Source organism: Nelumbo lutea, chromosome 2 (genome assembly GCF_056320005.1).
Source record: "Nelumbo lutea isolate HS-2025 chromosome 2, American lotus-T2T, whole genome shotgun sequence".
Taxonomy (NCBI): domain Eukaryota; kingdom Viridiplantae; phylum Streptophyta; class Magnoliopsida; order Proteales; family Nelumbonaceae; genus Nelumbo; species Nelumbo lutea.
In genome coordinates this window covers 11,986,606-12,000,359 of record NC_142685.1, presented here as the reverse complement: position 1 = coordinate 12,000,359, position 13,754 = coordinate 11,986,606, and the positions used below count along the sequence as shown (strand labels likewise).

The following is a 13,754-nucleotide window of genomic DNA, read 5'->3' as shown; positions in this document are numbered from 1 at the left end:
GTGAATATGGTGACAATCACCTCCGATGATGCTTCATTTTCTTCTTTTTTTTTTCTCACTTCTTAGCTTTAACCAGACACTTCTTTCTTAAAGTCTCATACTCCCCTCTTATATAATGGTCAAATAAAAAGTTACACTATATTTTACATCTTATCAGTTTGACTTTATCAAATTGGACAGTTGAATTATTTACTTGGAAACCAAAAGTCAAAGTAATTCCATTTGTTGTTGAAACCTTGATTTTAGTGAAAATAAAGTTCCATAATATTATTAATATTGATATAAATATAAAATTATAGATATGTTCAATTTTTTCTATATTATTATTTTTTTTATATTTTTGTGTGTAAAAATAATTCTGATATGTCTACTTACTTTTTGTTTAATATGATAAATACATGATATTATATATGTTCCTAAATGCTTTTTTTTTTGCAAAACTTATGTGCTTTTTCTATTTTTCTATTTTGTTAAATTTTATTACTTATTTATGACATTAAAGATTAACACATTTAACCCAAAAGTTGAACTATTTATTATTAATTTTTATATTCATTTTTTTGGTTAATTCTAAATTATGAATTTCACATTCATTATCAATAAAAACAATTATTGTTTATTATAATTATTTTTTAAATTTGATTAATAAAAATATCATAAATGTGACTAATTTTTTTCTACATTTTTTGTAAATTTTTATATTTATTTATATTTTAAAATTTTTATTACCTAACTATGACTTCATAGGTTGATCAATTTGATTTGGATGGTTGAATTGCTTAGCTGCTACTTGGATAAAGAATGATTTTGTTTTTGAGTTAGTTTTAAAATATATGGATTTATATTATTAAAAATATTGATATAGATCTAATTAGTAATATTTATTAGTGAAAAGTAACTTAAAAATATAAGATTTAATAATAGAAAATGAGATTTAATACCTTAAATATAAGACTTAATGAGAGATGATTAAATGATGTGGCAAGTAATAATTGAAATTACACTTTCAACTCTTGAGATGGATTAAATACACAAATATGACCGTTATGCTAACCATTAAAACTATAATAAAATGATTTTTATAGTCTTTCCCAAACAAAGAAATAGGGGATAATTTTAGTCTAAAAGGATTTTACATTACAATATATATATCTAGTAGGATCAACGTTACGTTACATAAAGGGAATTACTATGTACCTTTCCCAAAATTACAATGGGAGGTTTTTGGTAAGATGATCAAAACACAGGGGGAGGCTTATGGCATTTTCAAAAAATCTAGGGGTTTTATACTTTTTTTCCTTCTTTAAAATCAGATTTATGAAAAAAGAAAATTGGGGTAAGAACCTTCACAGTTACGAGTAGAACCGGTTGTCCATAGTTTACACATCTGACAAACTTTTGACGCGTCCACTTTTTGTTGGACTCGATGGAAAAAATTCATTGGACTCCAACCGCAGACGATCCGGACTGGCTAACTCGGTGGCCCGTCACTAACCTTTTGTTTTTTTGTTTTTTCTTTTTGGTAATTCAGTCACCTGAGCGTTTTCCATTTATCGTTTAAAATTTAGAGAGACGACCGCTAGCCGGAGCTTAACCACCTCCAGTATATCTTCCATCTCTTCTATTCCCTCTGTCGAAGGGCCATGGACGATCTTCCCTTGCAGAAGATCGCCATTTCGAGCCCTACTCTTGCATCCATTATCCAACGGTTCTCGTCCTCGCCGGGAGACGTCGATGGCCTCCTATTTGGCCACGTAGCCCATCTCACCCCGTCCGATCTCCCGGACGACGACGGGCCCGAATCGTCCTCCATTCGCTCAGATTCGCCTACCCTCGTCGCCACCATCACAAGCTACTACTGCTCCGGCACAGTTAATAGCTTCTACGACTCACTGGGTCGAATTGATGTCAATGCTCTTTCCCTGTTACTCAGCGATCGGGGACCCGGAAGGTCTCTCATCGGATGGTTCACAGGACGACGGAAAACCCCTTTGAGGCCATCTATGAGAGAATTCTCAGTTTCCGCTTCTCTATGCAGCAAAACCCTAAACCTGAGTCCCCATGAAGACTTCCTGTCTTCCCTCAATTCTCCCCCATGTGTTTTCATTATCTTCTCGACGCCGTTTTCTGATCAACTGGTTCACACACACGAGCACCGTGCTTTCCAATTTCGTCGATCCATCGGTGTTTTTGAGCCGAAATCTATGAACGTCATCAATATTGGTCCGGCTTTTCGAGGACATTATGGTACGTTTTGCCCAAGTTCTCCATTCCCGTGGTTGTCCTGTGGGTTGAGCGATACAGAAGGGAAAAACCATACGAATTTGAATCAGATGAGACGGATATCGAAGGATCAGAAAGCGTTGGATTCGTGTGCTGAAGGGTTTGAGTTTGGGAGGATGAGTTCTTTAATGGGTTCGGAGGCGGTCAATTATACTTCCAAGCTGGAAAACTTGTATGAGAAGATGCTTGCGAAGCTTGAGGAGCTGGCACGGCTGGTAGAGAAGAGTTCGGATAAGGTTCTTGAACAGGTTAGTTCGGATAATGATTTTAAATGCGTTTGCTTCAACCGAGCACTAATATAAAACCACCGTGATAAGATAATCCTAGTATCTATCAGTATTGTATGTTTGAGAATTGAAAACGGGTTGTCAAGTGGTCGTTATGGGTTCTGAGGATCTTTCCTGGACTTCTAGTTACAAAATTTGTTTCCTTCAGGTAGGCTCTTTTTACTTTTGGTTCGAGTGATTGCTTGCTTCTTTGGTTACTTTTGAACTGTAAATTAATCCTTTCAAATAACCTAGTCTTTTCCTCCATGATTGTTACGGGAATAGTTTTTCTTTTTTTTTTTTTTTTTATGGGATGTATGCAATTCTTTGATGTTGTATTTGTGCATTATATTACTTTGTCTGTGCTGTTTCTCTTCAATTTTGTTATTATTACCTCTTCAACTCAAATTATCTAGTACTGAATACCTGAGGATGAAGGTAACACAACCGATAGTAACCCCAAAAGAATGTAAATAATATAAGGTTTTGTTATCAACAACATCTAAGTGCATAATTATCTGCTTTGATGTTCCTGCTACAAATCTCCCATTATCCTGTTCAATGCATTATTTTCCTAGGAGTTCTCCAATGTAGTCCTATGTTTTTCTTTCCCCTCTGGTTACACCTGTATATGCATTATATGGATCGTAGTTAAAATGTATTTTTCTTTAGCAGTGTAAAGAAAACTCATTTTCCCATTTTTGACAGGAAAACCGAAACATAAAGTTACGACAAAAGGTTGCAGGCTTGGAATAAAAATTAAGTTCTCAGAGGACCTTTAATCTTGTAAGGTGCTATTTTCACCCTCCAAACTCTAACTTTGTATTGTTTTTTATCACCTAATGGATTGGCAATCTTTTTTTTTTTTTTTTTTGTATGGGATTGTCTGCTCATTGTTATGATAACTCTACCTTTATCAATTTGTCTTTTCTAACCAAAAATAGAACACCAAATGTCCGAATGGTGCCAATCCATGGCCAAGTACAACTTCTTGGGACAACTTTGAGTAAGAAAAATGGATAGAACAATTTACTTGTAAAGGCTTATTTAATTTGACTCCTCTTTTGTTCATGTAATGTGATATAAATATATAATCATCTCTTAGACTTTGGTTAAGAATTGGGCTCTTTGAGAATTGCTTTTTTTTTTCCTTTTTAGGGCTCATGCATAAAGTAACTATCTGAAGAGAGTTTTCTACCATTCACAGTAGTCCCATAGTGTTTATTTTATCGCTTAGAGATCCATGATGCAATGTGGGAAAAAAAAGGAGAGAAGCCATTCAAGAAGAAAATCAAGTTTCTTGCTTTATTTTCAGCTCCAATAGGTCAAGCAAATTCCACTAAAGCGGAGATAATGACAGTACTAAAAGATATGCAATTGACTAGATCCCCCTGAATTTGAGGAATCTGATGGTGGAAGGGGACTCCAAAGTTGTGATCAGTTGGCTCACAAAAGTGGATGGACAGTTTCCTTGGCAATAAAAAAATACCGTGAGAGAGCTAAGAACTCTGGAAAAGGATATAGTGGATTTACAGATCAGCTAATGAACTAGCTGATGCAAAACAGCGGGTAGATAGAGGGCAACTATTTTTGGGCTCAATTGGGAAACAGCAGTTTCATTGATTATTAATTTCAAGTGTTAAATACAATTTGGTAGGATGATGAAAAAAAATACAATTTGATAGGAGGGTGGATGGCTTAGAATGGCCATCCTAGGAGATGCTGGGCATCTAGGCAAATACTTATTCTTTTTATGTGCAATGAATTTTTATTATCAATCAAATACTAATTCTTTTGTATTTTTGGTCAATTTGAGTTTCTAAGAATTGTTTTCTACTTTGTTGGCATCAGAGGAATTAGGGGATATGTTTGATAGAGTCACAATAGAATAAATGGCTTTATTAAAGTGTTGTAGAATTTTGAAAAGTTGAAGACTTGAAGTTAGTAGTTTTGCCTCTTGCAGCCCAAGTTTGAGGGTCAAAATTTTGTTTATTTGATTTGCATTTTTGTTATTAGATAGGTTTTTAGTTACCTATCCAATGAGATCAAGATCTTATGAATTTGATATGTTTAACTGAACTTATGACCATTTTAGTGATAGGGTATAAATATGTGATGGGGTTGAGTCTTTTATTTATTTATTTATTTTGTCTATCTCAAAGTCCTTTTTAATTAATTATTTAGTTTTAGTAGGGAGGGTGGGCCTTGGTGCAACGGTTGGGTTTCTCCCTTGTGACCTAGGTGACCAGGGTTCAAATCTTGGAAACAGCCTCTCTGTATGTGCAGGGGTAAAGTTGCATACACCTGTCACTCCCTAGACCTTGTATTGGTAGGAGCCTTGTGCATTGGGCTGTCCTAATTTAGTCATAGTAGGATTAGTAGTGGCTATTTGGAGTTATTGTTGAAGCCTAGACCTGAGTGTCCTTATGAGTTATGTAACCTTTGACCTATTGCACAACTGTTTCTGGTTGGTTCATAGTTGTTAAGGTGATGCCTAGGTGGGCGCCTACGCAACACCTAGGTGATAAGGCACTCATGGAGGGTTGCATCGTTTAATCACCATGATATTTTTTACACGGTGCTCTTGGGTAATTTTATGTTCTTAACTTTTTTGAGTTATAATAATAAAGTAGACATTATTAAACTAAATTATTCAGTTGAAGTTAAAAGACTAGTTTCTTTTTGTTATTTTTCTCCTTTGTTCGGGTTCAGTCAGCAAGTATACTACCTTGAGGCCTCGAAGCCTTCAAAACTTGAACTGATGAGCATGGAAGAACTAAAAATTTTATCCAATCAACACTTCGATTTTTTTTTTTTGATAGATAAAAATTCAATTGATTTTTTTTATCAATAACTTTGAAAAAATTTCATTAATTAGAAAACTTTAGGATACAACAAGTTGTGAAATAAATCAGCTTTAGTAAGCTGACCTGGGACAGAAGTACAAATGTGCCCAAAACATATGTGTTCTTTGAACCCCTTGCTTTGCTAAACTATCTGCCAAACTGTTGGCAGATCTCTTAACCCATCCCACCTGGATTGACATGTTCCTTGACATCCATTTAAATCTTCGAAAATCATTCTTCAACTGCCATGTCACCCCTTCCCCTTTCTACAACCATTTTATCACAGTTTTTGAGTCTCCCTCGATGATCAGTCTATTGCCCAACTCTTTAGCCTTCTCAACCCCATATGCTGCAGCTAGAAACTCTGCCCTTGCCACATCACCCTCCAAAATTCAATTGATTTCATTAGAAGTAAAGGATAATGAGTCTGTTACAAGCATCCCAATATGAGGTGTTAGGTGCAGCCTCACTCATTAATACAAAAACATCATAAAGTTACAAGTGGGCCTAGTACAACTGATCCCTAGTTACTCCTTGTTTAGCTAGAGAATCAGCAAAAGCATTTTCTTTTCTTCTTTTCCTAAGACAAGAATAGAGGGTCAACCCCTTTCTTTTTTGAAGTTTCTTTTTTTTCTTCCATTTTTTCAAGAATATGTTAGTTTTCTATGTTTCAAATGAAACTTACATTTTTTATGAAGACTATAGACAACTAATAGAAAAAGATAATTGTTTCTTGCTATGGAACCTGAGGAATTATCCTCGGATTCATGATTTTTATTAAAAAAAAAGAAAAGAAAAAAACATCACTTAGGCGACTAGGCAACAAATAGTGAAAGATGGGTTTTATTAAAAAAAAATTCTCATAGCCTTGCCTCAGTGCCTTGAAAACTATGCCTCTAGGGTTCACTATCTTACTTTAACAATCAAGAAATATAAAGATGGCTAAACATGTGGAGCAATGAGTTCGCATGGTCACAACACTTTCTTTTGACCCTCTAATAAAACATGGCATGCTATTAACCAAATTAAAAAGTAAATCATCCATTGAGTGCTTGCTTGGGTGTTTGCTACCTTTAACAATCAAGAAATACAAAGATGTCTCAACATGTGGAGCAATGAGTTCACATGGTCACAACACTTTCTTTTGGCCCTCCAATAAAACATGACATGCTATCAACCAAATGAAAAAACAAATCACCCAGTGAGTGCTTGCTTGAGGGATTTGGTATTGATGTGTTCACATGGTCACAACACATACTTGTGTTTCTCTAATAAAACATAGGCATGGTATTAATCAAACAAAAAATAAATTATCTAGTGAGTGCATCCTATTGTTGCTTCCCCAAATGACTCAAAACCCATAACATATGAAAAAAAATAGAGATTGCCTCTAGGGTCTACTACCTTACTATGACAATTTAGAAATATCAAGGTAGCCTATTGTTGAGTTGGTTCGAGTTGTTTTTTATTTTTTTATTATTTTTTATTTAGTTAGGAAGTTGTTGGGCTTTAGGCCCATTAGTTTATGCTTTTTAAGTTGTGACTGTTCAGTTATATTAGTAGCCGCCCTACTAAGGGCATCCTTGTAATATCTCATCCTTTAAGTTAAGTATAAATATAATGAGAGGTAGGCGGCTAGGGTTAATTTACAATCCTGGTTGATTTCCTACTCTTTTCTTCTCCTTTCTTCTCTACTGCTGAAATCTTCATCTTCCCCTTCTTTCATTTCACAAGAAACTCAACTAAATCTACAATTAGTGATTTCTACTTGGTATTAGAGCGGGCTGAAGGTTCCTTGAAGTTGTTCTCTCATGCAGCCCTAGATTGGCCGATTGCATGGTGATTTAAGAGGCTGATCGAAGCTCTCAAGTAAGCCTAGTTTTTGGATTTTTTTGATGGATCTGTGTGCCATGTAGTTGGTCTAGGGTTTCTCATCAAAGTCAGGAAAAACTGGAGAAAGGGGAAGAGTCCTGTTATTGTTAGACTCTTCAATTTTGACCTAGGAAGTGGCGCCCTAATTTTTTAGGGTTCCTTGGAGTTTTTTGTAAGGGGCGATTCAAGTCCTGCATGATTTGGAGGCTTCTAGAGAGAGCGGCTGGCTCTTCTCTCTCTTCTCCCGTCCCACAGAAAAGGAATCTTTTGTGGGAAGAAAGTCTAGGACACCGGAAAGGTGCTGTTGGTTCCAAAAAGTGTTTTGTTTGATCTTGTCGCAAATTGCAGTTATTTTCTTTACATTTTTTGAGAAGCATGGAGGACCACGGAGTTGAAAACAAGCCCGGGAGTGAAATGGAACTAGTAGGAGGAGGTGTTGGAGACCCTTTCGGGGCTGGGACCATTACTACAGTTAGGTTGGATGGTGCAAATTACTTAGAATGGTCACAATCTGCAAAGATGACCATTGGTGCTCGTGGGAAATTAGGGTATATCACTGGTGAAGAGGTGAAACCCGAAACTAGCAACTCCCGGTGGGTACAGGAGAATTATATGGTGATGACTTAGTTGTGTAATTCCATGTTGCCCCATATAAGTAAAAATTTTTTATGGGCAAATACAACTAAGGAAATATGGGATGGGGTTGCAGAAACCTATTCATAGAGGGGGAATGTTGATAGGGCTTATCAGTTGATAAATCAGATTCTACAAGGCAGGGAGATAGATCTGTTGCAGCCTATTTTTCAGCCCTTAAAACCCTATGGCAGGAGATTGACCATTTAGAGACATTTGCTTGGGAAACCACTAAGGATGCAACTACCTATCAGAAACATCTAGAGAAGTATAGGGTGTTTGAATTTCTTGCTGGCCTTAATCCCGAGTATGATATTGCACGACAACACCTTTCCAGGGACATTGTTACTCTTTCCCAAGCATATGCCTTTGTGTCAGGGGAGGAGTGTAGGAGAGATGTGATGAAAAACCTTATTTCTGATCAGTCTGCCATGGTAAGTGCTGTGAAACCTAAACAAATGGGAGATCGGGGTGTCAGTGAAATCAAGAAGGAAGATAAAAGATATTTGATCTGTGACTACTGTAAGAAGCCTAAGCACACAGGAGATACTTGCTGGAAGCTTTACCCACATCTTGTGCCGACTAGATTGAAACATAAGAAGGGAAATGCACACATGGCAGTTACTGGTGACATTCCGGCCCCTCCTACTACAACTGCTCTGGAGGCCGTTGCAGCTGTTGCAGTAAGGGCCGAACTTGAGAGGTATGGGCTACTTCTGAACCAACGTGATACAACCAGTTCCAGTTCAGCCGCAAGCGGACAACAAGGTACAGGTGGCACTGGTGGAGTCCACTCTACTTCCTTTGCTCACACAGGTAGTTCACACGTCATTGCAAATTATGTTTTTACTTCAGGTAAGGAGGGACCTCCTTGGATTATTTCTAGAGCCTCAGAGCACATGACCCATAGCTCTATTATTTTTTCAACTTACCAGCTCTGTTCTGGTAGAGATAGGGTCTCCACAGCTGATGGATCCCATGTTCCTATTGCTGGGAAGGGATCTGTCAAGATTAGTGATTCTATTTCTCTACCCTCTGTCCTTCATGTTCTCAGATTGAGCACTAATTTGTTATCTGTTAGTAGTTTGACTAAGAACCTGAACTGCCCAGTAATTTTTTCTCCTGGTCATTGTATTTTGCAGGATCTGGATTCAAAGAGGACGATTGGGAGTGATCGTGAAGTGATTGGAATCTACCTCCTGGATGTACTTCCTCCTCATCAAAGTCATCAAGTCAGCAGGGATGTGAGTTAGGGTCTGTGGGTCAAATTATGCTTTGGCATAATCGTTTGAGCCATTTACCTTTTTCTTCTTTGAGTTTTTTGTTTCCAAAACTTTTTGAGTCTGTTAGTTTGTCAAGTCTGGAGTGTGAAAGTTGTCAACTTGGAAAGCATTGTAGACATTCATTTAAACCTAGTAATAAAAGATGTTCTTCTTTTGATGTTATTCATTCAGATGTGTGGGGCCCTTACCATGTTCTTTTTATGGGAGGCTATCGCTATTTTCTCTTATTTGTGGATGATTTCTCACGATACTCTTGAATTCACCTGATGAGATCCCGCGATGAAATACCATCCTTGGTGAGGCAATTTCATCAGATGGTACTAACACAGTTTGGAACAAGAATAAAGGTGTTCAGATCCGACAATGCCAGGGAATATTTTGAAAGACACCTTGCCTCATATCTGTTAGAATATGGTGTTGTCCATCAGAGCAATTGTCTCTACAGTCCACAGTAGAATGGTGTTGCAGAAAGAAACTACAAACACATTGTTGAGATTGCAAGAAGCATGATCACATCTACAGTTCCAGTTCGGTTTTGGGGTGATGCAGTTCTCACAGTAGTATATCTGATTAACAGGGTGCCCTCTCGTATACTTGGATTCAGCACCCCATTCAGTCTCCTTTTTCGTCAGGGGAAGATGTTTCATATTCCTCTCAGGGTGTTTGGGTGTGTATGCTTTGCACATATCCTTGGTCCTCACCGTTCGAAGCTTGATCCCAAGGCAAAGAAGTGTGTCTTCCTTGGATATGCAAAGAATCAGAAAGGGTACTGCTGCTATGGTCCAGTCTCTGGGAGCCGGTATGTTACCATGGATGTCACCTTTTTTTATTCCACCTACTTATTCTCAAAGAATCCTTCTCAGGGGGAGTGTTCTGGGGAAGTGAGTCAGCAGTCTATTCCTCTCCCAGTTCCAGTCCCTGTGTCTACTCCTGTGCTTGACCACCACCCTGTGTCACCTACCTTGCCACCTCCTTTGCGTTATGCTTCTCAGCATTACTTACAGCAGAGACTTCACAAGGAGGTTGATTCCACTATAGCAGAACTCACATCACTTCCTGTCGATTCCTTGGAGACTCCAGATTCGGCTGACATGGATTCAGATTTTCCTCTTGGTCCCGCTACTGTTTCAGTTCTCATTGATCCTACTAACACTGTTACAGATAACCTTGATCTCCCTATCTCAGAAAAGGGAAGAGAAAGTGTACTGCTCATTGTATTTCATAATACTTATCTTACAGTGGACTTTCTCCTTCCTACCGTGCTTTTCTTTCCTCTCTTGATTCAGTGTCTATACCCAAGAGTGTTAGTGAGGTCTCTCCAAACCCGAGTGGAAGACAACTATGCATGAAGAGATGGCAGCTTTGATTAAGAATCAAACATGGGACATTGTGGATCTACCAGAAGGCAATGAGGCAGTTGGATGCAGATGGGTTTACATAGTAAAATATAAGGCAGATGGAAGTATAGAAAGGTACAAGGTAAGATTTGTTGCAAAAGGGTACACACAGACCTATGGCATTGATTACTTAGAGACCTTTGCACCAGTTGCAAAGATGACCTATGTTCGGATGCTTCTTTCTCTTGTTGCTTCATACTCTTGGCCCTTGTTTCAATTTGATGTGAAGAATGCTTTTCTAAATGGGGATCTGCAAGAAGTGTATATGGATCTTCCTGTTGGCTTTTACAATGATACTGAAAAGGGAAATGTATGCAGGCTTAAGAAGTTACTTTATGGCTTGAAACAATCTCCCAAAGCATGGTTTGACAAATTCAGGAAGGCCTTGATTGCTTTTAGCTACACTCAGACTCAATCCGATCACACCTTGTTTGTGAAGCGAAGGGGATCTTTGGTGTCAGTCCTAATTGTTTATGTGGATGATATTGTTATCATCGGGAATGATCTGAGTGAGATTGATGGTCTGAAAAGGAACCTGCATAAAGAATTTGAAATTAAGGATCTTGGAGAACTGAGATACTTCTTAGGCATTGAAGTTGCAAGATCAAAACATGGATTTTTTATCTCTCAAAGGAAGTATGTCTTGGATCTTCTTCAAGAGACAGGGAAGCTTGGAATAAAGGCAATCAACACCCCTATTGATCAGAACCATAAAATCAATGCATCAGAAGGTGAACCAATAAAGGACATTGGGAGATATCAGAGACTTGTGGGTCGGCTGCTATACTTGTGTATGACAAGACCAGACATTTCCTATGTAGTAAGTGTAGTAAGTTAATACATGCATGCTCCACGAGTCCAGCATTGGGAGGCAGTTGACAGGATTCTTGCTTATCTGAAGGGACACCCGAGCAGAGGCATATTGTTTACTGATCATGGACAGTTGAAACTAGAGGCTTATACAGATGTAGATTGGGCAGGATGCCTTGATGATAGGAGATCAACTTCAGGAGTGTGCACCCTTGTTGGGGGTAACCTTGTCTCATGGAAGAGTAAGAAACAAACAGTGGTGGCAAGATCAAGTGCTGAAGCCGAATACAGGGCCATGGCACATGGAGTTTCAGAACTTCTCTGGATCTGTTCCCTGTTAGAAGAAATTGGTGTACAGGCAGAAGAACCCATGATGCTATACTGTGATAACCAGACAACAATTAACATTGCCCATAACCCAGTCCAGCATGACCGAACTAAGCACATTGAAGTGGACAAACATTTTATTAGAGAAAGGGTAACTTCTGGAGGAGTTTGTCTTCCATACATTGCTTATGATTTGCAGCTCGCTGATGTTCTCACAAAAGGTGTTGCAAAGAACAAGCTGGAGCATGATCTACTCAAGTTGGGAATGTGTGACATTTACTCCCAACTTGAGGGGAGTGTTGAGTTTTTTTTTTTTTGATCAATAACACTTTCATTAATCATCAGTAGAAAATTTACAGGAGGAAGACAAACACACTTATCTTTCAAGAGTCGCTAAGAGCCTCATAAAAGAAAGAGAAAAGAAGAAAAAGAGAAAAGAATACACTAAAGTTACAACTTAGCCCAAAACAGTGAATCCCTTTCTGCCCCTTGTTTAGCTAAACCGTCAACTAGGGAATTAGTCGATCTTTTAACCCAACATGTCTTAACTTCCATCTCCCGCACCAGCCACATGAATTTCCTCCTCTCATTGTTATACTTCCATAAACCATTTTGATCTTTAGTCAGCCATCCTATCACCACCTCTGAATCCCCTTCAATTATGAGTTTCTTGATGTTGAGTTGGTCCGAGTTGTTTTTTTTTTTTTTTTTTTCTATTTAGTTAGGAAGTTGTTGGGCTTTAGGCCCATTAGTTTATGCTTTTTTAAGTTGTGACTGTTCAGCTATATTAGTAGCCGCCCTACTAAGGGCATCCTTGTAATATCTCATCCTTTAAGTTAAGTATAAATATAATGAGAGGTAGGCGGCTAGGGTTAATTTACAATCCCGGTTGACTTCCTACTCCTTTCTTCTTCTCCTTTCTTCTCTACTGTTGAAATCTTCATCTTCCCCCTCTTTCCTTTCACAAGAAATTCGACTAAATCTGCAATTAGTGATTTCTACTCCTATCATGTTGAGTGATTAGTTCAAACAACTACAATACTTTCTGCAACCCTCTAATAAAATACAAATATGCTATCAATCAAATGAAAAGCCAAATCACCCAATGAGTGTATGCCTGGATGATTTGGTTTCAATGAGTTCACATGGTCACAACACTTTCTTGCAACCCTACAATAAAACATAGGATGCTAACAATCAAATGAAAAATCAAATCACCCAGTGAGTGCATGCCTTTTTCCTACCCCAAACGATGCAAAAACAACCTGCTAACAAATGAAAACATAAAGACTACCTCTAAGGTTTGCTACCTTACTATGACGATCAAGAAATGCTGAGGTAGCCTAACATGTGTTGTGATGTATCCACATGGTCAACAATACTTTCTTGTGGCCTTCCCATAAAACACTAACATGCTATCGATCAAAAGAAAAGCCAAATCACCCAATGAGTGCATGCTTGGGTGATTTGATTTTGACGAGTTCATGTGGTTACAGCACTTTCTTGTGACCCTCCATTAAGTCACAAACATGCTAATTATGAAATTTAATACCAAATCACTTTCTGAGTGCCCTAGGTGATTTGGTTTCAATTAATCCACTTTGTCACAACACTTTTTTTTGCAAGCCTCAAGTAAAACATAGATATTCTATCAATCAAATGAAAGACGAAATTACCCAGTGAGTGCATTCTTGTTGCTATCCCAAGTGATGCATGAACTACCTGCTATGGCGCTATTATATGTTAAAATGGAGACTGCCTCTAGGATCCACTACCTTACTAGGAATATCAAGAAATACAAAGGTAGCCTCACATGTGGAGCAATGAGTTCACATAATCATAACACTTTCTTGTGGCCTCTAAGAAAAACCCAGACATGGCATAGGTCAAAGGATAAATGGAACAATGTGGATGGCAGAACCTAGAATGACAGAACAACAGTGGAGCTTGGAATAATGAAACCTGGAATGGCGTCATTTTGATCTGAAGAGACTGTCTGATGTCTGACCAAGTAACGGTGATTAGCTGGAAAAAACC

At 37.9% G+C, this 13,754-nt stretch overlaps 1 protein-coding gene across 19 annotated transcripts in view; it reads left to right on the top strand.

Annotated features, from left to right (window-relative positions):
• Positions 1–1,385: 1,385 nt before the first annotated feature.
• The window catches only part of LOC148868594 (BRISC complex subunit Abro1-like protein), a 28,522-nt gene continuing 16,153 nt past the window's right edge, over positions 1,386–13,754 (top strand). For 7 of the 19 annotated variants that reach the window (XR_016107416.1, XR_016107417.1, XR_016107420.1 and 4 more), the window contains exons 1-2: positions 1,534–2,531; positions 3,258–3,335. Coding sequence is in view for 11 of the 19 variants with exons in the window: in XM_088970749.1 (XP_088826875.1) it covers positions 1,644–2,531; positions 3,258–3,305 (936 nt within the window). In the remaining 8 variants the exon portion in view is untranslated. Of the gene's footprint in view, positions 2,532–3,257; positions 3,341–9,042; positions 9,351–13,754 lie in introns of those variants that run through there. The other 12 variants (XR_016107418.1, XR_016107413.1, XR_016107414.1 and 9 more) reach the window with 7 other exon arrangements.